Below are 26,834 nucleotides of genomic sequence, written 5' to 3' on the forward strand. Positions count from 1 at the left end.
TGATACCCATGTAGTGTTGTGGGAGGAATCAGTCTGAACTTTGCGCTTGGTAGTTGGAATTTATTCTGCCTGAAGTCAAGCCCCACCTGTGTGATCGTCCGTTCTTCTACTTCTTATACTTGTCCGAGTCATGCTCTCCACTGTTCGACTGCTATAATAAGAATCCCCAGCGCTTAGACTCTCCGATCACTCGTTCTGCAGCTTTACCATGCTGCTGGGTGTTTAGCGCCGGCGCTAAGCTTTGTAGGGACATATTGCGGCACAGCAGCTGTATCTTCTTCCTTTGTCCCTCTTGATTTTTCCCCGCCCTATTCCACTGTTTTACTCGAGCTTGTTCTGTTCTTCTCCTCGGCGCAGCTACATCATTATGGCATCCCTCCGCACAGTTGGGGCCCTCGGCCTCTTCGCCGCCTGTTGCCAAGCTGTGACCATCAACTCGGACTTTTTTTCATGGCCGTTAAAAGCAGCTGCGGTGCCAACAGTGCACAACGGCGATACATTAAACGTCACGTGGAAATCTACTCAGACCCAGGCGATACTATACCACTGGTGTGGTGGCTCATTAAGTACATCGTCCCCGTCTTCTCAAACACATATCCAATCAGCTCATTCTCCACACAGTGGAAACCCTCCCCGGCTTCGGCGGCGACGGCAATCATGTATTCGTCGTGAATTCATCATGGACATCGCCTTGCCATTGGCAGTTTGTCAACCAGGCAAATACCGAAAACTACGTTGACAGCGGCTGGATCGACGTGACAAACGTCAAGGCCACTCCCGCCGTGACATGGGTGCCGTCAGCCACCGGCGAGGCTTGCGGTATCCAAGCCACAACAATCACGGCCGCCGCCACTTCCATGGCCGCCGCCACCAGCGCCGTCGCCAGTTCCCCGACTGCTTGCGCCACTGGCACGGACGCAGCTGCGCACGGGCCTAATCTCAGCTCAGGTGCGAGCATGGGCGTTGGAATTGCTGTTGGGTTGGCCATCGCGGCGGTTACTGCTGCTGTCTGGATACCCCTGCGACGGCGCTGCTTGAGACCAACCCACCCGAACTCCTCGCAAGGGTCGTCCGAGGCAGCAGTTCAGAGGCACATGAGTCAAAGGCTGCCTGAAGCAGATGGTCAAGCCAGGTGTGAGATGGATAGTACTGGAAAAGTAGGGCTTTCGAGCTTGTCCGAATTGCCTTCGTCTCCTGGCAGACGATCCCCTTGAATGATTGTATAGAAGACTTGGGCTTGGGTCTGATATGAAATTTGATTATTTTTTGAAAAGAGACGTTTTGTTAGGGGAGTTTGTGGATAGAGCTGCTATGAGAGCAGGCTCTCCTTGCGCGTGATGCGAAGAGCTTCTAAGAATCGGTGGCTGTTAGTGGGAGTATCATTGCCGGTTCATCATTTGGCAAACCATCGCAGGCTCGTAGCTGTTGTCCGTCGCACATTGACCCAGCCGTTCCATCTCGGGCATTAACACGCTGTTTGGCTTTTGCTATGTCGGCAATTGCGTCAGGGCTTGAGAGAGTTTGTCGAAATACGATCGTGATCAGCTGGAGAAGGCAGATTGTTGGAAATCTTGCGGCGCGCTGTTTGTAGATGGCGCCTTGGCCAGCGGCGGGTATATAAACATGGACCGTCGGCTGGACAGAAAGGAATCAAGCAGGAGTTGTCTCTCTGGGATAGAATTATTTCGTACTCCTTGCGGCATAGTAAATCGAGAATGGTTTCGTATTGTTGGACTGCTTTAAGCTGCAAGATGAGGGTTCTCAACGTTAGGGTGTTACTGCCTGCGCGGATCGCAAGCATCAACCAGTGATGGCAAGTTGCGGTGTGGGCTATCCCGTACGTCTGCGAACACACGCGCCTGAAGTGTTACTGGCACTACATTCACTTTTCCCCCGCTTATTAGCGTCGGGCTGCAGGTCACAGGGCCTCTCGGTCTATATATTTCCAGCCCTTCCGTTTTGAAGCACCGACTCCTCGATCCGAGCATCTCAACTGACTGCATTCCTCACTCATTTCGCCACTCGTCGCTCTCTCGCTTATTGCTACCAAACCTTCATCACTCTTTCAGACTAAACTCCAGCTCTGAGCAGCGCTTGTGCTCGTCATTCATTGAACTCCCACCCAGGCACACCCACACCCATAAACAATGCAGCAGCCTACAAAGCAGGGCCGGTATGTACCTGTCCTAAGGTTGACGGTCTGAAATCATTGACAAGGACTTCTAGGGACTCCCTGAGCTTAAGTGGACAGCGACCATCATACGCGATGGTTGCGCAGGGAAGGATGGTGCAACGACCAAGGCCACTCCCACGACCCATCACAACTGAAGCACCTGGCTCTGCGATCGTACCCAAACCGGACCCCGTATTCGATGCCATCACCGAGCTTCTCGGCCTGACCTCGCAGTTCCCACGGAGGTACAGCTCTTCAACCGAATACACTGTCGCTGCCGCCGCTCCAACCCCATGGGGAGCTGCGGCAGAGTTCGGGCGTTTCTACGAGATAACACGCTGGACTTCGCGCAGGGGAGAGGAAAGTCAAACGGTAACTGGACGCATGAGGTTCAATGATGAAGGACATGTTGTCGCGTGGAAGGGTCGGAAATGGGTCGAATTCGGAGATTGGATGATCTCCGTCTTCCCGCGTCTTCAACAGGATCCCATCGGTCTGGGCTCCCCTCTCTGGACGCACCAATACCTATGGTATATAAGTGGGAAGTGTTTCCGCCTTCTGGACTTGCCCGCGGAGATGCGACTCGAGATTTACGAAGCATGTGCGACATTCCACTATCTGAATCGCGATTTCAGGGGAGGGTGGGGCCTGGGATGGAATAACTTCCCTTACCTTGATTCCTCTGGACCAAGTCCCATGGATGAGCTTCTCAAGAGCGAGTTTGGGCCACGCGGTACCCTGGTGCGGACGGAAGGTCAAGATGGAGGCCGCATTCTCAACGGCGCGGTTTCTCCCCTCAGCCTGCTCCTTGTGAATAGACAGGTATACGACGAGTTCAAGGACGTCATGTGGGCGAAGTTGGATTTCCGCTTCTCAGCCACCCAAGCCTCTTCTAACGTCATATGGGGTGGCCAACGCCTGGTACGGGCTGTTTCCGAGTACACCGAACTGTCGCGCATCACTCTAGAGCTTCCTATTCTGGACTGGATCAAGTTGCTGGGCATCCCTCTTCGATGGCAACCTACTGACCACTGGCGCCAATTCGGACAGCTTAGTCCGATCGCTCAGTTGCTACAGACAATGAACCTATCGCACCTGACGATCTACATCCGTCATCAGGTCGGAAACGTGGCAGAGTGGAGGTATACGAGCGAGGACAGCCCTCTCCACAACTCGTGCCCACATGTCCTTGTCGGATACATTGTTCTTCACGCAAGTACTGTTTTTTCAATGATCCCACATGTCCAAGTCATGGGCTGCATCAGCTCAAAAATGGCCGCACAGTTCCAGCAGCTACACCGAGAAAACCATACTGGGGCAACACCGACGCTGACAGAATGGGATGTCATTGGCCCTTCTTCGTACTTGTCTAGCATTGGAAGGTCATGGATGCAACATGGCCTGTACACTCTGGATCCCATGGAAATGTAAGTAAACACAACGACTGCCACCTCGCACCAATGTGAAAAGCTAATCTTTTGAAGCGATAACGACACCATGTGCGTCTATATAGGTGACGGTGAGAAACACAACTGCTATAGCCAGATCGGATGTACAGACGGCAATTGTATGGCAGAACGACAGCTGGAGGTTTAATACTCGGCTTTCTTACTGGGGCGGGCCGCCGCATACGTCCTCTCTTCGATACTCATTCCAGCGTTGTCATTCAACATACCTTACTTGCGACACTCTTGTTCATGGGAGGAAGGTCATCAAGGGTCATTTCATGCATGGACGGTCAAAATCCTGTTAGAGTCTTAACTATGGTTGAATAGGTTAGCAGGCAAGGGATTTTGTAGTAGCACAAAACCCCAGTTGGATGAACATGTGTTTCATACAGTTGCTTAGTGAATTTCCGTACCTTTTTGTGGTTTGCTTGTTCGTGGGGTACAGCGAATCCATCTGCACCGAGGTACAGCCGCCATTGTTCATGCACAAAACATATTGACCAACAACTTTGAGGCTGTAAATTTCCTCTTGAGGCGATGGACTCCATGATTCCATGTACTTGTTTCGTAGCAACCAAATTAAAGTCATGTGATCAGTCCACAGGCAGTCAACAAGCTGTCAACAGGCCCCTTTAGCTCAGTGGTAGAGCGCGACACTAGTAATGTCGAGGCCATCGGTTCGACTCCGATAGGGGGCATATCTTTTTGCGCTCCCCTCAGGGAGATTGTACGCTGTGCATGCGCTGCAGGCAACATCTCTTTTGCATTTCTCCATGCGTGCGTGGGCATCTCCGAATGTGCCATGCCCCAAAAAGTTTAAATCAACTCCACTCAGCCCGTGAATAAGCATCAGCAATTTTTGTGAATATCAATCGGCCAAATTGCTCGAGTTGAAGCTCACTAAACAAGGGACTGACCTTAGCGGTGCTGGTCTATTTACCAGCGGTCTCTTGATCAATAAAAGGGTCTTCCAGTCAGTACCAGAAAAGAAGAGCATGAGGACTTCATCACTAAGTAGCATTTAATAGTTGGAAACTCCCGTAGATTGGCTTACACTAATATCTCAGCATGAACACTACTACAGACCAGTATGTTAACTACGCACGCCACATTTAACCTCAATAACTAGGTTATTCGAGCACTTCTTTACCCTCGGGGAGGCATAGCGTAATAAGGGAAACCCCTTACAAACGCAGTTGGGTGGGTACACATTCCCTTTATTTGATGACATGAGAATAGACTTCTGTGCTTTTTGCTTAGTGGCTGTGATGTTTACTGCTATCTCAGGCGGTATAAAAGCTGCGAGCCTGTGATCTACACGTAAGCCGTTCCCTTTCGAACACCCTCTCGTGATCGTAACCTGGCTTCGATACGCAGTCTAAGCCGTCGCAAAACCACATAGCTCCACTCAACTCCAGAAATACGTTTGTGTAATGCTGCTCTAACATCAAAAGCAAATCGAAGAAAGAAAGCCCGCACAACCTTGGCGACAGGTCCGCCCACGGTATCAAACTCGGGGTGACCAGATGAGCCGGCAAGGTCGTCTGTGAAAGATCAAGCTGAAGCAAATAGTCCAAAGAAGGGAAGTCCTTGGCATCCGGCGGCTTCACTAACTGCATCCACGCCGCTGTGGAGTGATGCTCTGGATCATCGGCTGTGTCTCTGGCCCTGCTGTTTCCAGTCCTCTCATTAAACTCCCTTCGTACAAGTTCAAAGGTCTTCTTCTGCTCCTCCGTCACACATCCCTCCAAACGCACCTCCGGGATGTCCTTGAGATAAGGCAGCAACGTTATGAGAGCAAGCCCTGTCACCGTCGAGTGTGGTGCTATATTGTGTAGCGTGTAGAATAATGATATGTGCGACGAGTCTATGCGGTGCCTGTTTGACTGTGTTCGGCACGGTATTCTGATCATCAGCGTCTCCAGCCCGCCAACCAGACACAGGTTGAACAGCTTGGAGGCATGAGCGTAAGGAGAAGGTTTGAGAGAAAGCTGAAAAGGATGGCGGGTGAACGTGAGAAGGTTGAGCGTGGAAAAGTTTAGTGCAAGGTGGGCCGGGTACGGGAGTTTGGAGTGCTTCTGCGAGCGGTAGACCGTAAGGCTGGTGAAGCGGCGAAGATCCTCGTATTCCCTGAAAACGAAGATAGCATTGCGCCAGACGAACGAGGAATATTCATGACAGAGCTGACGGCAGCTGAGCATGAGTGGCATGTGGTGGGGTTTAGGCTGACACTTGGGATGAGACCGATACTGGTGATGATAAGGATTGCAAGGATCGAGGAGGTGTTCGTAGATGCGGTTCCGGATCTCACCGGGGAGGCTAAGGAATGGAGAACGCTTATTGCAAGATGCCATTTTGAGGCTATTAAGCGTTTCGTAGTGCGATAGAAGTCTGAGGTATTATCGGCTGGCGGCTGTGCTTTATTAGCAGTGCATGAAGCAGTTGTAGGCTCAAATATGAAGGAACAAGGGGTTTATGTAGAAATCGGATGGTCAAAAGTCTTATTTCCCAGAAAATTTGTCCGAGTTTAAATTTGGATAGTTCTACATACAGGGTCCAGCAAACCATGGATCACGGCTGCGCAACTCCTGCTGTTCGAATGTGTAAAGATTTTGTCTTTACCCACAGCTCTTCTTGGGTTTCGAGTGACGATGTGCGTAAGATTTTGATACCATTACCGAAAGAGGGTGGGCGTCGACGCAGAGATGTGTTAGGTAAGCAATATTGCGTACTAAGCTTGCCTTGATCATTTGCTTCGTCAGTGATTGAAGACTGTCACCTGCCTGAGGGTGTCCGTGCGCGGTTTGATGGCATTTTGTTTCTGGTTCAGGCCATCTACACTTCCACACCTTCTTACACTCGACCTCCAACCTCGACGTCCTACCAGAAACACGGAATACGCGAATACCGAACCACACCATGGGCTTTGATCTTGGCCTCCACGACCACAGGCTGGTCGACAAAGTACCTGAGCGTGCGGCACCCACCGTCATACGCTCAGCTCACGCCGACGATGATAGCCTGGATGCTAAGGCGCCTCAAAAAGTGCGCAAGAAGCGTGAAGCACCTTTGAAGAACCCCAACATACCAAGGTCACTGCTTTCCACCGTAAGGAGCCTCTACATTGATCCCGATCCCGGCTTGCCTTCTGGTGTCGATCCTGTCCTGGATATCCTGCGCAAGCTCTTCATGTCACAAATCTGGTGGTCCAGGAAGGAAAAGACCCTAGAACAGCCGACCTTCACCGTGACCAGAGACTCGGTCATCGAAGTGCCTCCCCCCAAGACCCTGGCGCCGCCCTCGCCCTCTCCTCCCGACCACAACGCCGCCGCCGCCGACAGCTCGCCGCGCTCGTACGGCATCTACGTCATCACCAAGCACTACCTGCCCATCGACTTCGGCCCCGAGAACTTCCGCCGAGCCAAGATCATGGCCAAGCTCACCAACAACGGCGCCGGGGTCCTGATCCGAACCTTGTCCACCACCACCACCTCCACCTCCGCCGCCGCCGCCGCCGCCGCGTCGTCCGACAACGGCGGCTGGATCACCCCCAACGCCTTCGTCTCCCTCTACGGCGCCGTCCCGCGCAGCGACGCGCGCGGCATCGGCTCGCCGCACTGGCACGCGTCGGCCATCTGGGCCACCAGCGGCAAGCCCTTCGCGCTGCTCGCGCTGCCGCGCGAGCAGCGCGACGCCGTCTACGCCGCGTGCTGCGCGCCGGCTGTTTACCCGCGCTTCATGCACGCAGGCGGCTGGGAGTACCTGCCGCGCAAGGTGCCGACACAATTCCTGACCAGCATCATGCGCTACACCGAGCGCGTCTACGGCTTCTGTTCGCGCGCCGACGATGATATTCCGTATGCCGCCGTCGCGCCCGTGCTGAGCCTGCTGCTCGCGAGCAGGCAGGTGTCGCGGGAGTTTGCGGAGGTGCTGAGGCGGGAGTGCGAGTTTTGTTTTGCAGATGTGCATGCCGTTGTTAATTCGCCGGCGTTGTTTGGGAAGGTGGTGGTGAAGCGGGCGCCGCTGCTGAAGTGGAGGACGGTGGAGGCGAGAGCGGGGGCGGTCGGGACGCTGACGCGGTTAAGGCTGGATCTGGATACGCCGACGTGGTTGAATGTCTTGGGGTTGAATGAGGTGCTGCTCGGAGAGCAGAGGGGCCGGTTCAGCGACGAGTGCGTCGCTGGGAAGTGGTTGTTTGACCTGCCGGGGTTGAAGACGTTCACCGTGTTCTTGGGACATAAGAATGTCAACACGACTAGGGTCACTACGTACGCGGGGTCCCGGAAGTGCCATCGACTCTGCACCGGCATGATTCTGCTGGGCTTGGCGGGACTGACGGCCGGTATGAAGGAAGTGCGGATTCTGGGGTGTGTCAGTGAGCAGCTACTTGAGATGTTCCTCAAGTTCCTGAGGGAGGGGGAAAACAACGATGAGGGCGCCTTGATGTGGGATATCCTGGGATGGGATGGACGTCGCTACGAGGACTTCCCCATTCCCCCTCCCCACGATTTCGCCCAGGTGAAGCTCACTTTTCCCCGTGTGAAGCAACTGAACATTCCGTAAGCTCTAGATCTTACCACCGATATTAAGAAGGTTTGCTAACACCGTTCTTGTACAGGAGGTATGATCTTCTTTGCGAAGAAACGAGTTGTGGTCCTGGTAGTCTGCCTCATGGCCATGAATGCTCAGGCTGTTGCTGCGGACCCTTAGGCTGCGTCTTCGATACTAGCGTCTAAGGAGATTGAATATTGGTTAGATGGTGTGGTTGGTTGAAAGGTTACATCTCAGGCTGTTGTATTCATGGCTTCCCGAAGACGAATTGACGGAGGCATATTACGGATTAATGTCGACTTAATGTCCAACAAGACGGAGTTATAGAACTGTAGTCTTTCTAGAATAACTTTGTAGCTGTATGAACAGTCGAACTACATGAGGTGAACTGCCCATGCAATGTCCCCGTTTCTTGACACACTCCATGGACCAAACCACCTGACCCGACAATGTATAGCTCTCTTCGCTATCACTTTGCAATCGATCCTGCCCTCGAATATGAAAACGCTAGTATCTTCGTCCGAAGCCTTCTGCTAGCTAGGTCTACACACTGATGCTCTGGATCCATAGCCTGATAGTGTATGCAGAGTAGCGTCTGGCGCGTTATCGTAGCAAAAGTCGGTGTATGTCAATGCTAGGCCCAAGTCCAGCACCCACAAAGCTACTCAGATCGTCTCGGAGTCGGCCCGACAGCGGATGGTCACGACAGACATCTTCTTTACGATAGAGTGTGGCCATGGCGAAGACCTTGTCGCGCTTATCCGTGGTTCTGGTAGGAGAAGCATCGCCAGTTTCTATATGCTGCATTGTTTGGGTAGTATCATTTGTGCAGCTTTGGATTTCGCCCATTTACTTGGCCGGGGATGAATTTGGTACTGTGGGTCGTCTACCAAAGGAGAGTTGGAATCATGAGAACCCTGGAAGAAACTGAGCACGAAACGCTTCTGACCGGAAAGACGGAAGGCTGAGCAAAGCTCGTGCCAGGTTGTGGTGGAGCCGCACAGTACCACGGCGTTGGGGAGGCGAAGCTTCTTGGATCACCCAGGGGCCAGATCTATCCGAACCATGGGGCGGAAAGGATTGCGGCCAGGGCGGAAATCGTGCCTATCGACTCCATTTTAGCCGCATCACGGCTGCCTGGCTGCCACTTCCTAGATGCTGCAAAGAGCAGAAGGAATCGCGGAAGCGACGCTTATCTTTAGGCTCCGCGGAGTTCCCAAGGAGATGTTGCTTTTTGCTGCACGAGCGTGAAGTGGGCCCGTCAAAGCAGCTTGAAGAGTAATCAATGTCACATTGGACTGCTGCATGTAGAACTGATTAATACCAAATGGAAGATGGTAGCATTGCCCACGATGCCATCCTTTACGGCCGTGCCATGAATGATCGGCGTCGTATTGATCAGGCTGGACAAAAGGACGCTGAGGCTTCGGGCAATAGTACATCTACTGAATTAACGAAGGGTCGGTACGTTGGAAGTACCATGTTGTAAGCACAGCAACTCTGTCAACGTGTTCAAGGTTCAGAGTGAGATGTTTTAGCCTAAAGATGCTGCACTAAGCTAAACTAAATTATCGTAAAAGATTCCAGCGTAGCTGGTGAGGTGGGCTGAGGCTATTGAACCGTTACTAGGGCCTGTCAAGTGATAGAAGGTTTACGCGATAGTCACCCAGAGCCTGACGTGGCTTGCTCTCCTATCTCTAGGAATATGTGTGTTCAACAAGATAACCCTATTTACCTGCGGAAGATCAGTATAGTATGGCGGTAACTAGCCCGGAGCCTTTTACCAATATGCTCGACAAAAAGTAAAATGCACAACCATAGAGGGAAGATCCCTTAACCTTTAATGAGGCAAGCCTTGGTATGCTCTAAACTTCGAAACAGAAAGGGGTCGAGGGACTTTATGGCGGATACTCCTGAGCAGAGGGAGTAAGGTTGTGTTGAATGCTGGATTGGACACAAGTATTCCCCCTCTTTTCCATGAGGGTTTGACACGTGATTGTTGCCAAGCTGTCAATTCACCGGTCCGAAGCCTACCTTAAGCTTCGGCCCGAGAGAGCATACTAGCTAAACAACCTTCGGAGTGCTCAAAATAGTCGTCGAAGATGTTTATCCAAGAAAAATAGTAGTTTTAACCGTGTCTTCGTGATTCAATTGTTGCGAAATGATACCAATTACTGGGAAGCGAGCGCTATAGTGCGTTCAAAATCCCTTTTGACCGAGGGGAGGGCTTTGTCGTTCTAGGGAAGGCCAGCTAGTTTGAAGGAATGTCGAGCAGCCTATTGCATCTGGCGGAAGGGCGCCTTCCGATTTTCTCAGGATCTCCGGGACCCTGCATCGCCACAGAGCGGGTAAGGGGTCAAGCGTGATCCTGCGGTGGCGTCACAGCGATCGCCAAGCAAGGCCGGCGCGTTCGTCGCAGAGTGGCTTGAGATAAAAAAGATAAAAAAGAATCCTTTGAGCGGGGAACAAGCAATGCCCAGACGATTCTAAGACGCCTCTGTTGCGTGGCACACGTCCACCGCTTAACCCCTGTCTGAGATGGAGTATGGCCAAGGGGCTCTCATGGATCCACCCGTCTAAAGCATCAGATTTCCACTGGCTTCGGACGGCTCTTCAGGAAGACAGAGTAATATAGCGACCTCTGATTCGAAAGAGAGTGCAGTTCATAATTGTTGACGTAAGAAATGTATGCGAAAGATGAAGGTTGTGGTGAGCTGGTACCACACGATTCAGCTTACCATTCCTCACCACTCCTTCAAGGGCGGCCCGAGACCAAGTTTTCCCCGAGTGCGCCATTTATGCACTGTGCATCGTACGGTCTTCTCTTGCCATGGGGGATGGGCTTTTTAGTTGTGTGCCTCGAGACGAGATCTCCGTTTGTCCATCCTGCGGAAGGGGGTTCAGCTCCGTTGTGCGTAGTAGCACAGGCTGTTCCAATACGGGCGGCACCTTAATGGAAAATATGGGCTTTCATGGAATCGTAACTCGGGAACAGTAGGCTTGGGTATGTTGACTGATACGCCCATTTTGTCACTGTCAGCTGCATTGTCAACAAACGATGCGCTTATCACCCACCAACAAGCGTAGTTTTGGGAGGCCATCCAATGGGGCTTTCTATTAGTGAGAATGGCTACAGTAGTCCTTGGATCTGCGTGAGTAGGATTCACCGGGGTACTTTTTTTCTTCTTTTTCGACCCGGAGGAATGCCAGTGCGCGTGCACTGCCAATGCGTGAGTGAAAAAAAAAATCTGGGACTGCCCTGGCTCTTAGGAGAAGTGTCTCTGGCGTGGCCATGGTTAGAGGGTGTTAGGATTTAGGAGAATTTACAAGTGAGGCTGTGTGGTGATTCATCGTGGAAAAGCTTGCGTAACAGGAAATGAAGTGGTGGGGCGAACCAATATTGTGGATTGGAACCACAGCGTGAAGTCTTGAGGGTTGGAGGAAGGTTACAGTGAGAGGAATTACGCATCTGGCGAGCATGTGACAGCATACGAGATGGTCATTCGCCAAGCAGCTTGGTGAGAGTTCGACTGGAGATTGGTGCGAGAAAAGCGTACAAAGGAGTTTGGCTGCGCCAATGAGTAGTAAATGAGACACAGTTATTGGTGATGGCTTGCAGGATGTCGTGGGCGAAGTGATAGGAAGCGGAACACGACATGGGCCCCGTATTGGAGGAGATGATTCCGGCAATTGGGCTTGGTAGCGAATGGCCGTTGGGCGGAGCGTCACTAGAGAGAGGAGATGAAGAAATGCGTTGCGATATCGTCATCTCGATCGTCTCCTTTCCACCTCCTTGGGTCCGGGGTATTCAAGCTCCCGCGGGTTGGCAAATGAGAGCGTCTGAGGCGGCGATGGGAGAACGGAAATGGGGCTAGGCGGTGGGCGCGCCGTGCGCTGCACTGGTACCCGGCGGCGGGAGGCTTCGGCGAATTACTCGCGTCCAACGTTGGGTCAGGCAGGCCAGACGAATGAAATGAGATGACGGTTGACGTAGGGCCGGAGTAGCTGGGTGGAGGATTGAGATGGCTGCGATGGTACGGGTCCAGGTCCGATCGGGAGGTCGCAGGCCGTCGGCGCGGGATCAGATCAGCCGCACCCGCGATCATGAGGCCGACCCGCCCCAATAATCTCTCTGTCTCCCCTGCCTCGGGCCACCCCTCGCCCTCGCCGCTCCCGGTCCGACAAGTCCCCGCGCCCTCATTCGCAGAGCTGGCGGCTGTTCCCCGTCCCGCGCACTGCCATCTATGCCGCCTGAGATCCTGCGCTGCTCCCTCGCGATCCTGCCGCCCGCAAGAGACGGCCGCTCTCACAGCCCCCCAGCTGCCCGCTGTGCCGCGCACCCTGGACGCCTTGCAGCCTGAGCGCACGAGCAGTGGGACGGGATACAGCTGTCGAAACACCAGCGCTGCGCGTGCAGAGCATCGCCATGGCTGCAATTGGCCGGCAAAACTGCTCAGCTGCCTCTCGCTCGGGTGGCGGCGTCTCCACAGCCTCACCGGCGTCGCTTATGACTCGGCTGCCACTCAACTGCCGTTTCTACGAGATTGCACCGCGCTCAGGGGAGCCCATTTGGCTCGCCCGCCGCACTGGATCTGTGGTCCGCGCCGATCAGCCGCCCTTGCTGGGAAGAGATCACCTCGCCAGTGGGGAACACCATTACTCGGTTTCATGACAGCTGCAAACACGTTAAGCTGAACGCCGCGCTCCGGCCGGCTGACGCGACGGCGTTGACAGCTAACGTTGTCGTTCCCCGTAAAGCCTCCTGAACCGCTCGTCGCGCCTCTCCGCATTCGGCCTCACGGTTGCTGGCCGCCTGTCGGTTGGGAAGCGATGTACCTGTGCCGTTGCTCTCATCGTCGATGCAATTGCCCAGTGGAGCTACCATCTCCGGCGCACCCGCCCGCGATCAGCAGATGCGAAAATCCAGGGCGCAGAGGACCCGTTCCTGGATTCCCTCCGCGCGCCGTTCGCCTGGAATACCGCCAGCATGGCACCGAACGGGAACGCCAGGATTCAAAGAAAAGAGGCTGAAGAATCGGTGCTTCTTTGGTACCTACGGGAGCCTCTGCTTCGCCGGCAATGCCACGGCCGCAAGCCACTGAGATGACGATCAGCAGCAATAGGCGGCTGCCTGCCCGTGACTGCACCATGACGCTTGCATTGAGCCTCACGGCCCTGTCTGCGCCACCACCCATCCGCCTGAAGAAATGCACCCGGATGCGTGAACGCCGACGCACACTGTGTGCTGCCTCTTCCAAGGACGTTGCCTGCGCCGATCTCTCGCTGTTGGCCCAAGCAGTCTGCCATCCCGGCGCCCATCACATTCTCTTTCAACGTCCAGCTGAATCGACCACCGTCTCGCTATCCTGACTCGCCGCTGCACGCCCTTTTCCGTGGGCCACCAGCACTTCCCACGCGTCGAGACCCACCTCTGCCCGCGAGAGCGTTGTACGCTTAATTTGCTACACCGAAACGCCGTAGGAAAACCTTGTCCGCTCGTTACTCGCGGACCGCCCGAGCCTATTGCCTGATCTGGCTCGCGGTGCGGCGCCAATCGACGACGGCCGCGAACCGGGTCGCTGCATCTCGGCATGTCTCCGTTGAGCCTGCACAGCCCTAGCACAGGACCAGCATGGTTAAACCTCAGGAACTGGCTCATTTTCGACCACCCGTCTCAGATTGCCATCATGCCTGTTGGGGAAGCTGGCTCCCTTGGCTAACGGCACACTACACTCGAGCCGTGCTAGTTAAGCGTGCGCTGGGGCCCTACACGCGTCAATACCCTAGCGATGTTCTGCGTCGATAGACTGCTAACCACCGCCTACTAGCCTAGATCGCCGCTGTGACCTTACCTTCTCGGAAAGTCTCTCCATTGGCCTGACTCCGCCCTACACCCCACGTCAGGACGCAGGGGAAAATGGCCTTGGCACTGTGAATTGCGAGCTGAGAACCATTATGCCCTGCCTGCGAAACGGTTTAGCTGCACGGCAGCCTCTGCACCCGGGCTTAACTACTAGCCCACGCCAGTCCGTTCGTCCTCTTCCTTCCTCCACAGTCGTTCCTTAGTCTCCCAGAGTATATCAGACCGGTCACCTTGACCGTCATCCTCTGTGGCTGACCTTTTTGTCATTCTCTATTAGTTGGACCCTCGTCCCTCGTTCTCGGGTTCAGTCTGACAAATTCCTCCACACTCATTTCACAATGTCTATCCTTTTCTACCGTCGTCCCGACTACGTTTCCAAGTCCAACGGCCCGCTTGACCGGAAGGAATGTCAGCGCTATGTCGAGCGGACTGCCAACGGCAAGAGAGGCATCCCCGATGAGCTCTCTTTTGAGAACATCATCGCCAACAAGGCCCTGCCGGTATGTCTATCGACGCCACTCGGCCTTTCTGATACTGACCGCCCTCGAAGCCATGCCAGCTTCGCGACTTCATGGACTACCTGGTCTATGTGACCCACGATGCCGAGAATCTTCAGTTCTACCTCTGGCTTCAGGACTACACCGAGCGCTTCAACGCTCTCAAGGCAGACCGCAAGACGCTATCTCCGGAATGGAATGAAGAAGAGCCACCAGTCGAGGAGAAGGTTACTCAACGCGCCTCCATGAGCACTGTCATGGGAAATAGGAAGAGACGTCCTCCGCCGCTCATGCCCAAGATCGACTTTGACAAGCCCGCTGAAGCCGCCGCTCTTGGACTGAACGAGATGGTCGTTACTCCAGTTACTCCCAGGAGCGACTGCATGCCTTCTCCAGGCCTCAGCAGGCAGGACACTTTGTCTCCTACTCAGGCCACCTTTGGCGATAGGCACAGCGTTCCCACCGTCTCCCTCACAGGCCAGGCATCTCAATATGGCGAGCCCGTCCTCTCCGAGGAGTCAGTCCGTGAAATCGCTGACGAAGCCAACGCTTCTGCCGGTCTCAAGTGGCAGGGCTGTAAGTTCACTATGCTTGAACGTCCACGTGTCACGTTACTGACAACCTCTAGTCTCTGTCCAGCCCCTTCGTCAGGAGGTCGACCGTGTCATCGCGCACTATATCGCGCCGGGCGCTCCGCGTGAGCTCAACCTTTCGGCCCGTGACCGGTCTGCTGTGCTGCACGCACTGCAGCACACGACGCACCCGTCGGCTTTCAAGATTGTGGCTGAAATGGTCGAGGCGACACTGCGCGGTCAGGCGCACCCCAACTTCGTGCGCTGGAGCATCTGCAACGGCAACAAGCCCCGTGTCTTCTTCGTCCGCACTATGGGTGTCTCGCACATTGCGGGCGGCCTGATCATTGGCCTGCTTCTCCTTCTGTCCAGTGTCCCGCGCTGGTGGCGCCTGTTCATGTTCCCCGTCCTGTTCATGGGCACGACGACCATGATCGCGGCCTACAAGGGTCTCTGTGTCATCCTCCACAAAGAACACAAGCGTTGTCTCAAGCCTTGGGAGGAAGAAGACAGCGTCAGCATGAATAGCGAAGTCAGCAACACCTCCTCGAACGCTACCGCGACCAACGAGAAGCCCCCTAGCACCCTCGCTCCCGCTCAAGACCCCTCGCGCTTGAAGAGGATTTCCACCAACAGCCTCGCCCCATCTCAGGACGCCGCGCGCCTAAAGAGGATTTCGACCAACAGTCTCGCCCCATCTCAAGACCCCTCGCTTATGAAGAAGACTTCGACCAGCACCTTTGACTACGACGAGGAAGCCACGCTGAACGGCAACGACAGGTCGCCGAACATGATGAGGCGCGCCTGGAGCATGGACACATTCGGCAGCAGCAACTCGTTCGACAGCGAGGCGTGGGTCTCCAACTACGAGAAGAAGCCCCTCAAGGAGAAGATTTGGGACAAGGAAACCTGGGTCCAGGAGGCGAGCGTGCGCATCATCCAGGATAAGATTGTCAAGGGTGCGCAGATTTGGAGCATGATCATCACTACGACGACAACGGCCGTCTTCCTCGCCCTTCCCGGAGCGTGTCTGTACTAGGTGTGGGATTGGAGAGAGAGATGCACGAGTCCGTCGTTGATACCCTGTGCTTTTCCTTGGTTGCTTGATCCGCACTCTTGTCGCTTGTCTCTTTGATGCTAGATTGACCGTTGCACGATACCACCCCTTTGTTTCCCTTTTTGACTACTACTTATTAATATCTGAGTGGCTGTCTACTTCTGATGTCTTTTCCCGATATTTTTGTTGATGAAGAGGAAAATTTTTAGTTGATGATTGGGCCCGGAACGGTCTTTTAGGATAGCAGGCCGGGGGAAAAAGGAGTTCCAGGGCGAAGACATTCGTTTAATATTGGGAAAAGCAGTAATTCATTCGTTAATCCATCACCCCAAAATACATGCAAAAATCCTTTCTTTCTATCTATGTCAGTCTTGATGATGTCGCGAAAATTCTGTGCTCCTGGTCATCTCCTTGCAGTCCGTAGCCATGCCGCTAAATGGCGCACTTTCTGAACATGCATACATAATTTCTTCAGCCACCGTTTCAGAAGAACTCGCTTGGACAAAGGTACATTTACCAGATCACTGTCTCTCTCTAATACAATCATTCACACAGTTTATGAAGGTAGCAACGCAAAAAGCAGGTGTCTTCTGATGTCTACGATGTGCCAACCGCACAGCACTTTTTTCTTCACCTGGCACTTAGGCCCGGGCCTGAATTGCCTAAAAGATCAGTAATCGCAATCAAAACAAATGAATACAGTAGTTCAATGCCCGAAACGGAAGGAGAGAACATGTGATTGATGATCTGGAGCTTGTTGCCCACTTTACTTAGTACCGGTCAACAGTGATCACACGGCTCATCATTTCTCTTTCGTCACACACCAAAAAAATGGCGCCGAGCGGAGGGCCGAATAGTATCATCGTCATATTCTCATTCCCTCGAAGGAATCAACTTTGACAGACCGCATGTTGTTCCAATCAAAAAGGAAAAAAAAAAGAAAAAAGAAAAACTGTAGTAGTGCTGTCAGAATTATCGCACTCAGCTCCGGGACACTACGCATCCTTCTACCATCCTGCTGGAAGGGGCCAGATCAGAGCAGGACCGCGCCGTCGGAAAGCGGGAAGGAAGGGCAGGGCTCTCAGGGCAGAGAGAGCAAAGTCGCGCAGGGCTTGCGATGTGCTGTCTGCTTTTGCCGAAAAAAGGGCCGCGTGCCTGCCGCCGGCGGCGGCCGCCTCCATCCCCCCCGGTCGCCCGGCCATCCCTTCCACACAAGCCACCCCCCAGATCTTAGGGCATGTACTAAAAAAGCAGAGCACGAGCGTTCGCTGCTGGCTTTTGCTCGACGTCGATCACGTGAGGATGTGTCGTCAGTATTATGAGTTGCAATGAGTGTCGCCGAGGCTAGAGGTACAACAAGCGAGAGCAATTATAAGCTTCGTCTCGAGGTCGCGAAGGGAATATCGGTCGGGATTAAAGGTATGCGAGAGGCTACAGAGATGAGCAGCTTGGTAGTACGCCCGATACCGGTGTTTGGGCATGTGACGACGCGCAAGTGTCGTGGATGGTGAAACGAGTGCTTTGATTATGAAATATAAACTTCTCTCAGGGCTGGCTGAACAAACGGTGGGGCGATGGGTTCTCTCGCGCTCCTTGCCTTTTTCGATGCCGGTTCTCCGTACGCATCAGCGTTGCTGAGGCGTTCGTGGCGCCCGCGTGGGCTTGCATCTGCGGCAGCGTTGGTGGAGACAAGACGGGCAGGCCGCGTCCGCCTGTCTGCGTTGCGGCTTTCGTCGGTAGTTGCAGTGGCCTGATTCTCGCTTATCTGCGGAGTAGTCAAGTATTGCATTTTCCCCTTTTTGCTCTTTCTCAATCCCTAAATCACGCGTTTTGCGGTCGCATTCGCAGCTATGTGGGTTTCGATTTTGCTGCTGGCTGGCTGAACGGGAGGTTTCCGTCGTCTGGCGGTCGGAGCCTGCTCCGGGTGTACTTCTCTTTAGTAACGCATGTGCCAGGAAACGCTGTGCGCGCTCTTGTGCTATTGCTCGCAGGAACGGGACCCCGACGTCGATCGCAGCATCCAACAAAGAACCTTAAAGCAAAAGGGCCCAAAAGAAAGGGTAGGCTCAGGCGCCGTCCGCTCCTTTGTCCATGGCGTGTGTCTATCATTCTGGGTTGGAGGAGTTTAGCACTACACGACTCATGGCGCCAATAGCGCCACCCCGGACCCAAACGGTCAAAAGGACTTGTGGCGTGTCGTTTTCTGGACCCCAGCGCTAGCAAGTTACAAGGGTTTATTTCGATGGCGCATAAGCACCGGCGACCGATAAGCGGCGGCCCGGTCCCGCATCGTAGCGAAGGAATTCCGTACCGCATGGGGGCCAGAGTGGACGGTAGGGCTGCGTCTGACTTCCTCGGACGTGCGCGTGGTTGCTCGAGTGTTGTCGAGTCTGGGGAGAAGAGCTGGATGAGCGCAGTGAGCATGATGGCGGGCTGCTGATGGCAACATGTCATCTTTGCAATGGTGGTTGCGCGTTCCGGTCGGTTGCCCGGAGTGTCAGGTTTGCGAGTGGTGGAGTCCTCAGGACGTCAATATCGTCGCAATCCCTGAGCAGATGCGCTCAAACATCCGCTTGGAATCCACATTCTGGTAGCAGCAGTATCGCATCACTGCTGGATCCCACCTCGGATGAATGGCTGCGTCGGTATGGAGGGTGAAGGTTTCGGGAGATTGTTCCTACACATCTGTGTCTCCCGCCGAGACTGTGCGATAGATGTCGAGGTTGGTGAACAATTCATGCGTAGCTTTCTCTGGCATCCGCAGCTATGAAAGCATCCAGCAGGGTCGAAAGACGCGGTTTGATGAGATGCAGTGAAAGCAAGGTGTGCGGGATCGACGCACATCAATCAGAGATAAGATAACAATCTCTCGGCAATCTCTCGCTCCGACTGCCGAACAAGCATCCATGCATCATCATCATTGTGCAGCTCGCCAACTCGCGCCGCAGACACCCGCGCCGCAGACATCCCACGCGACACACCCTCGCTTTCTCTCCCCCTTCTCTCCCCTCCCCTTCTCAGCCGCTCGCCATGGAAGAACCCGTCCTCGCTTCGCTCTCCCTCACCCACGTCCATTATGTGAGCCACAACCCTCACCCGCCGCTGCCCGCTCACCGCCCGCGCTGACCGAGAGACCCACAGGATCCCAATGACCGCTTCTCGTACCTGTGTGCCTGGCTGGCCCTCGTTCCCCAAGGCCTCTGCGTCGTCTACACCACTCTGATCTGGTCCAGCCGCGAAGCCGAGGTCGCCCTCATGTTCGCCGGCCAGCTGGCTTGCGAGGCCGTGAACTGGTGTCTGAAGCGGTTGATCAAAGAAGAGCGTCCGCGCCGTACGTTCCAGCCTTGCCCTGCTCTCTGCTATGCCCTCCACTCACCCCGCTCTCTCCAACCCATTCCCTCCGTCTCCCTCCCCCACCTCGCTCCTCCTGATTCCCTACGGCTAACGTTCAAGGACCAAAAATACAGAAATGTACGGCAAAGGCTACGGCATGCCCTCGTCGCACGCGCAGTTCGTCTCCTTCTTCTCGCTCTACCTCGCCCTCTTCCTGCTCTTCCGCCACCAGCCGCACCCCACCCACACGCACACCCCGACCACCTTCGCCCAGCGCCTCGCCCTCTCCACCCTCGCCCTCGCCTCCGCCGCCGCCGTCGCCTTCTCCCGCATCTACCTCTCCTACCACACCGACAAGCAAGTCCTGGTGGGCTGCGCTGCTGGCGCCGTGTTCGCCCTCTTGTGGTTCGGTTTCACCAGTTGGCTGAGGCGGAGCGGCTGGTTGGAGTGGGGGCTCGAGCTGGGGCTGGCGAAGGCGCTGCGGTTTAGGGATCTGGTGGTTGAGGAGGATCTGGTGGATGCGGGGTGGGCGCGCTGGGAGGAGCGGAGGAAGTTGAGGAGGGGTGTGGATGGTGGGAAGAAGGTGCGGTAGACGGTAGGTATTTTTCTGGAGGGTTTCTATAATGAGACGTTGTGGAATGGCATCTGGAGGGGAGGACTTTCTGGCTCCTGAACCACATTCAGTTGGAGATCGATCCTTTTGGGTCAAGAAAAGCATGTAAAGTATTGGCGCAGCTGTAACAATGCTTGTCTCTGAGCAGGTGCTTTCCCCTTACTCTTCAGTGTTCTCAGTTCTATGGATCATGGACTGGACTGTACATACCGAAAATTAGAAATGAAGAGCAGACAATAGTTGAGACATAGTGCTGTAGGTTTTCTACCACCGTTATTGCCAATTGCTATGTACCATTTCCCAAGGAACGGCAAAGCTTCATTGCAACTGCAGGAATAAAGATATTGCTTTCCCATTCGCCCCTACTTCGCTAAATATGCATAGCCAGACAGATAGGAACCTGATTGTCTCACTCTTCAAGCAGGTTTAATTCTTCCCAGCCTTTCGCGATTCTCACTCGGTTCGGCAATCAGAACACCTCCAATGATGGCATTCTATACAAGCAGGGTATAAATTAACCAACAGCGGACCACATCCGCAGCGGCACTATATGGCATAGTTAGCATTCAATCTATCTTTTATGGGAGATAATAACACGCACACAAAAGTACTTCTCCTCGCCGCCATCGGAAGGTACACCTTCAGTAGAAATAGTTGGTCTGATCTCTTTGTCGTTCTTGCATCCACCACATCGTTTATGTCCGCAATTGGAGCAGCTTTCGCTATTGTTGCTCACGTTACATTGTGAATTACACTGCTAGTAGATTAGGGGGATAGAGTTGTGAGAGCAGGAACTACTGACGCATGTCCACCAATAGCCCTCGGTTTGCACATTGCTGCCATTCACCCACTGACACTCATGTTTATATGACTTTGCTTCCGCTTGGTATGATGGGATATGAGATATGGGGTCGCTGCAGTGCCACATCGCCCCGGTGATTCTTCTCATTCGAAACTTGCTGATGGTCGTCTGGTAAGGGGCTGAGGCTTAAGGTCAGCGAGATGGTAGTTATATACCGGGAAAGCGGAGACTAGTCACAAGGCTGACTGTTAATATGGCGGGGCAACTGTTTTTGCCACATGATCATTGTGCAACCACTTCAAGTTCAATGCTACAGGTTGGAAAGCGAGCGAATAATATCACATACCCCACTTTCATGGAAATTTATGACTTCTATCAGTCTCGTTGTACAAAAACGCCGGTTGCCACTATGGCGTGATGCAAATGAGGAGGCTTACTAGTCCCACGAAGCCTAGCTATCATTCTTGTTTACGGGAATGGATGAATGGCTTTGGACGTCCTACTGTTTCGTCGACACATATTTTGGCGCTGAGAGGGAATGGGGACAGTACCTCCAAGATAGAAAGGACCCGTCAACAGGTGGTGCTCACGCCCTTGATTTCCCGGTGTGGAATCCATGTGAGTACTTTCTCGAAGCCCTTGAGCGACGAATAACTCAGGCAACATGGGAATAGTCCACGCTCGTGTCTGTGTTCGATGATCGCATGACTGCATATGTGCGCTTGAGTTCCAGCCTGATTCTGAATTTCGCATGCTTACGCGTGCCAATATAAGTGACAGTAAGAAGAATCCCGAACCAGATTTATCGACGATGCAAATTGGACTCACACTGAGAAGCTTACCTTTGCTGTATCGGTTGGCAACGAAGATGACTCAAGCGCCTGGCAGTAAGCGCGTATTTCTATCATATTGCTATTGGAACCCATCGTCCTGCGGCTGAAAAGCCTCATACAAATGCAGAAATGCATCGACTATGAAACTAGAAGACTCCTGCTGAACGTCACACGTTCCTTATGCGCTAATGAAGTTCAAATCCACATTTTATAGGAGAACACGAATCCGAGGAATGCAATATTAGCGGGAGAGGATCAATCAATAGTCTTAGCCTATGGTGTGTACATCTTGAATGAATCTTGTATTACTCGATAATCTACAGAGGGGACTGTACAGATACTTCAGCCCCAAGTGCAGTACCCGCATGGATCATGGGTACAAACAGGGCATCTAACACAGTTTGCGTATAAGCATGCAGTGCCGCATTGACACTATGCTTTCGTTAACAACATCTCAAAGTATCACAATCAGAATTACTCACGCAGGTCCACACGTCGTTGTAGGGCATCATCGTCCAGGGAATTCCTAATTTGACGAGCTCGGAAGTGCATATGCTCTTATAGCTGTTACATGTACAATAACAGCATTGATAGTGACCACATTCACAGAGTGTCGAGTTTTCGTTTTGGCGTTCACATGCTGGCTGACACTGGTAGACCCAATTAGCTACTCTTTAGCTAATTTTGGCCTTCGCTTTACCCCCTAATCCCCGCCTTTCCCTTGATTATCGGTGAGTCTTACGCAAGTCCACTTTTGCGATCTCCCCAAAATTGTGGCTTGAAACGTGAGTACCGATGAGTACAGGAAGGTTGTAAACGACAAACAACTCAGCCCCTGATCTCGAAACATGCGGGGTCGAGCGTCATACATTGGAAATTCTTTGAAGTTGGCAGCAGATACTTGTGTAGTGGACAAGAGCGTAAGCACTCGAAGCAGCTTGGCCTTATAACGGCCGTCAGCAAAGAAGCGAACGGAATGACGAAGAATGACTTGTGGTCATATGGCCACCTTTTCCTCAATCCTTGTTGCTGCATCTGTCACGTGAGCAAATCAATGTCAGCTGCCTTGTCATGTTACACAAGAAGCGTGAAAGCCCCACACTCTCCACAACCAGGCAGCCTCGAACGAATTTACAAGGTCTTTTTACTAAAGGTACCATGAACCTCGATGGCAAGCCCAGCTGAATCTTGGAATCTTCAGTTTACTGGCCGGCGTGGAAAATTGTACAAAGGTGAATCCACAAAGCCATTCGTCAAAATCCTGTCGCAAAAGGAGATAACTGCCGCATTCCTATCCCACAACAGAAGCGCCTTGGGACCACCCGGACACTATTTATATGCTGCGCTTGAAAAGTTTTTCGACTTCGGAGCACATAATGACGAACGGGCCGGTGTTGTGTTACTCGATGATCGCTGTGACACCACCGCAGGATCAGGAGTGACTGTCACCAGAATCTGGGACTCTGAGGGGGAGAAAGACGAGCAGAATGGATATTTGTTATACCCGCCCACTGGCGAGAATGTTTTCAGACGAAGAGTGACCTTGAGAGAGCTAGAAAGTCGACTTGCGCAAGATGTAATGCTCTATCTCAATCGCTTTGCCTGGAGGGTTCTTAATGCTAACAGTAAGCAGAGAATTTCCCTCAAAGCAGAGAAACGCACAATGTACGATACACCTCGTTCGTTTCTTTCAGATCCTGACAATGCTTCACAATAGATACATCGCGAATGTTACGCCGCAGTGCGTTTCTGTGCTTGTAAAGACGAGCCCTCTTCGTTCTATCTCTGTTTTTCGAAATTTCGTCAACCAGCATGTCTTATTCCGACCAATGTTCAACATTGGGTTTGGCCCAGTAAGTAGCAAAGTAGATTATTTTCCTTGATGGCTAATTCCAAAAGGGGGGCCTTGTGTTCAACCTTGAATTCCATATCACGTTATATGCTCTACGACGTGGAGAAGATCATAGAGATCCTCGAATCTACTCGGACAAATCATTCAGATCATCGCGAGAGCTCCCACTATCTGAAGAGAAAGGCTTATTCTTTCATGAATGCCAGCTATCTCTCCTGGTCACTGGCGTCGACGAATGGCTTTGGACTGGTTACTGCTTTGTTGACAGCTACTTTGGAACTGAAGAAGGGTATGATGAATACTACGCGGAGTTTGATGGAAATCCATATGGAAGGGATCCGGCCACTGGGGGCACTCGGTGGCTTCGATATCCTCTATGGAATCCAAGAGAATACTACCTGTGGGTGTTGTCACATCGCATGACACAGGCGACGCAAGAATGGACCTGCTTGATCAATAAGTTCGAAGAAGGCATGATAAAATACGTAAGTTTGGAATAAATTCCATTTTCCTATATCATTCAAGTTTCAAATTAATAGAAAGATAGCAAGAAGAGCGAGAATCGAGAAATCAATTCACCGACGGACCGGGATTTCCACACACCAAAAAACTCACTATGACCGTCTCAACTATCCGCCGCTTTAGTGACACGCTTGGGAATCTCATAGCTTCATGGGATGATTTTGAAAAGGGAAGCATTCGGCATTTAGAAACCACCGGGAGCGCAACCTTCCGGGGGAGATGGAATGAACGCATTACTGAGGTCCGCAAAGATATTTCCCAGTTGAGATTCTTGCGCAGGTTACTTGAGCAGAAGTTGGATCTTTTCCAGAGTAAACTTGACGGCGTAAGTCTCGGCACCCCTACACGCTATCGACCGATCCTACACACAGATGTCGTCTTCATAAGCCGCTCTTTTCGCTAATGCAATATAGTTGATCAACGCTTCCGCGCTAATGGAAAGCACTTTTACTACACAGCAAGGGGAGAATATCGGCATTCTCACCAAAATGACTGTGGTAATTACTTCTTCCTGGTCGATCAAGCCCAGCAACATAATTTCTGACTCCTTCATAGCTTTATCTTCCACTGTCACTGGCCACAGTACGTTCATTTCGCCCTGGAATACTTTACGGCCACTAATAAGCGTTGAAGGGTATTTTCAGCATGTCTGTCATTCCCTCGACCCATGTGCTCCTCCTATGTATAGGATATGTTGCACTGCTGTCCCTGATTCTATTCGCTACCATTGCAGAGGCTCGGCATCCAAGAGTTCTCAAACTGATATTTGGGAAGAGCAAAGACCAACGCCCGCAAGGCTTGCAGAATGGCGTCCCCACATGAAGCTTAACTTCCTGGTTTTCTTCATATATTCGTAGAGCGGTCGACTTCTTGTACAGGACCTTTCTTAAATTATTTCATTTTCATCCATACCAGAATCCTACATCAGATGCTTCAGCGTACGGCATATCTGAGCGCGCGGCCACCAGGCACACATCCATATTTCTCTTATTGGTGTGCTGTATTTCCACAAAGTGCTGTGCTGTAGAAATCGTCTAATGGGTTTAAATAAAAGTAATCCTGATGTGTCACCCCCTGTGCCTCCTATCCTTTCTTTCATGACTACGGATGCCGGTAGAACAGCAAACTCTTCTCAGCTTAACTGTCTCCTTTATGAAAACTGAAGTTAACATTGCTCCTTCGGAGCCAGCCATTTAGCGAGGGCCTCGTCTTCTACTTTGGCATGCATTAATGCCAAAGCAAAGCAGACGTAGAAGTGTGCGTAAAGCGGAAGAGAGTCTAAGAAACCGCACGACCTCAAGGGATGCCCCTTCCCTGTTCGGCTCCGCACATACATCTACTTCAGTATTCAGTCTCGCCACGCGCAAAGCTTTCACGTCTTGCAGCCTGCAATGAATGTCGAATTTATTTAGTGGTGCCGCTGACAACCTGCACTGGCAAGGCTGAGAATTGCTTGCCGGAACTGGCCATGTGCAAGCTTACCAGTGCTTATGAATCTTCTCACGTGAATACCCCGCATCCGCAGATGGCCAATAAGAATCTCATACCTAGTCTTTGGCTTCTTCAGGCTGATCAGGTGTTGTGATTGCCCCGCATCGACTCAAGAGCGAAACCTGTTTCAAAATTTAACGCTCACGGCACTATATAAATTTCCACAAAGCCGTGTATTTAGCAGTTCTCAGTAACAACAGTTTCCCAAAGCACCGTTTTGAACCTTGCTCAATCATTGACAATCGTCTGCATCCTCTACAACATGTGCTACAATATGATCACGTATTCGTGTGGACATACCCTTAAGTCTGAAGCAATAAATTGCTCGTGTAACAACGAAAAGCCCAGCTTTACCAGAGACGTCAAGTGCAAAGAAAGCTGTACGGGGAAATGATGAGTACGTTCGAGCCATAGCTTAGAGGGCGGAGTACGTTCTTGCAGTTGGGGAATTGAGCTGATCATGATTTTATCAGACCCGGGATGCATACACTCAAAGAGCCTGGGCTTCAACCCCATGGCTACTGATTCTGTACACCATTGGCTGGAAGTTCTTGAAAGGAGACCGGTGTTATGATTTTCTCCTTAATATATCATCTATTGGCTGGGCTGTTTGACTGTACGATTAGCCTAAGGGTGGGTTGGAGCTCATGTTGTAGCAATCGATATGGTTGGGGATTGTCTCACATTTGATGGGTTCCTTTTAAAGGACAGAGGCGGAGCCGAGTCTTCCAGCTTCCGAGTTAGATCATCTGATCCCAGTATATCTGGTCCTTGAGTCATATCTTTCTCATGCCTTTCATATCACTTTTTTAGGCTCGCGCCATGGGTCGGCCCGCCCGGTAGCGCCGTCTAGTGTTTCAAAAACTATCCCGAGTGACGTCAAATTATATGCACGACTTGACAAGAAAGACAAGAGCTACAAGGAGTACCGCTAGTCGGAAGTCGTCAACGGCATCTATTGAATAAAAAGGGGAAACGAAAAGGAGTAAAATGTACAGGCTTCGTGCCAAGAGTATGGCTGCATATTGCAGAATTCTGCAGCCAGCCAATCTCTGGCTGACACGCACGTTTGACATCGACCAATGACATCTGTTTACGAACATACGACACGGTACCAGCGCAGCACTCATGAACGGATACGCGATCGGTTCCATGGATTTGCAGTAGAGAGGGGTTTGAAGCAGGATGTGAAAGCGAGCAGATGCATCCGGGAAAGACGTTCAAATC

The 26,834-nt window shown here is 52.4% G+C and overlaps 4 protein-coding genes across 4 annotated transcripts; all 4 read left to right on the top strand.

The window, feature by feature from the left end:
* Positions 1 to 2,147: 2,147 nt before the first annotated feature.
* On the top strand, positions 2,148 to 3,604 carry LTHEOB_12274 (uncharacterized protein; the record flags this gene model as incomplete). Its single annotated transcript, XM_035509123.1, has 3 exons — positions 2,148 to 2,173; positions 2,227 to 2,703; positions 2,809 to 3,604. The coding sequence occupies 3 exons, from the start codon at positions 2,148 to 2,150 to the stop codon at positions 3,602 to 3,604; spliced, it is 1,299 nt and encodes a 432-aa protein (XP_035364779.1).
* A 2,936-nt stretch (positions 3,605 to 6,540) lies between these two features.
* LTHEOB_12275 (uncharacterized protein) lies at positions 6,541 to 8,184 on the top strand (the record flags this gene model as incomplete). Its single annotated transcript, XM_035509124.1, has 1 exon — positions 6,541 to 8,184. The coding sequence occupies one exon, from the start codon at positions 6,541 to 6,543 to the stop codon at positions 8,182 to 8,184; it is 1,644 nt and encodes a 547-aa protein (XP_035364780.1).
* A 6,189-nt stretch (positions 8,185 to 14,373) lies between these two features.
* On the top strand, positions 14,374 to 16,143 carry LTHEOB_12276 (G protein signaling regulator protein; the record flags this gene model as incomplete). The annotated part of the gene is made up of 3 exons (XM_035509125.1): positions 14,374 to 14,535; positions 14,586 to 15,108; positions 15,161 to 16,143. The coding sequence occupies 3 exons, from the start codon at positions 14,374 to 14,376 to the stop codon at positions 16,141 to 16,143; spliced, it is 1,668 nt and encodes a 555-aa protein (XP_035364781.1).
* A 3,048-nt stretch (positions 16,144 to 19,191) lies between these two features.
* Positions 19,192 to 20,086, top strand: LTHEOB_12277 (Pap2 domain-containing protein; the record flags this gene model as incomplete). The annotated part of the gene is made up of 3 exons (XM_035509126.1): positions 19,192 to 19,239; positions 19,303 to 19,492; positions 19,629 to 20,086. 3 exons carry the CDS (start codon positions 19,192 to 19,194, stop codon positions 20,084 to 20,086), a joined length of 696 nt encoding a protein of 231 aa, XP_035364782.1.
* Positions 20,087 to 26,834: the final 6,748 nt, after the last annotated feature.

Source organism: Lasiodiplodia theobromae (genome assembly GCF_012971845.1).
Source record: "Lasiodiplodia theobromae strain AM2As chromosome Unknown scaffold_60, whole genome shotgun sequence".
Lineage (NCBI taxonomy): Eukaryota > Fungi > Ascomycota > Dothideomycetes > Botryosphaeriales > Botryosphaeriaceae > Lasiodiplodia > Lasiodiplodia theobromae.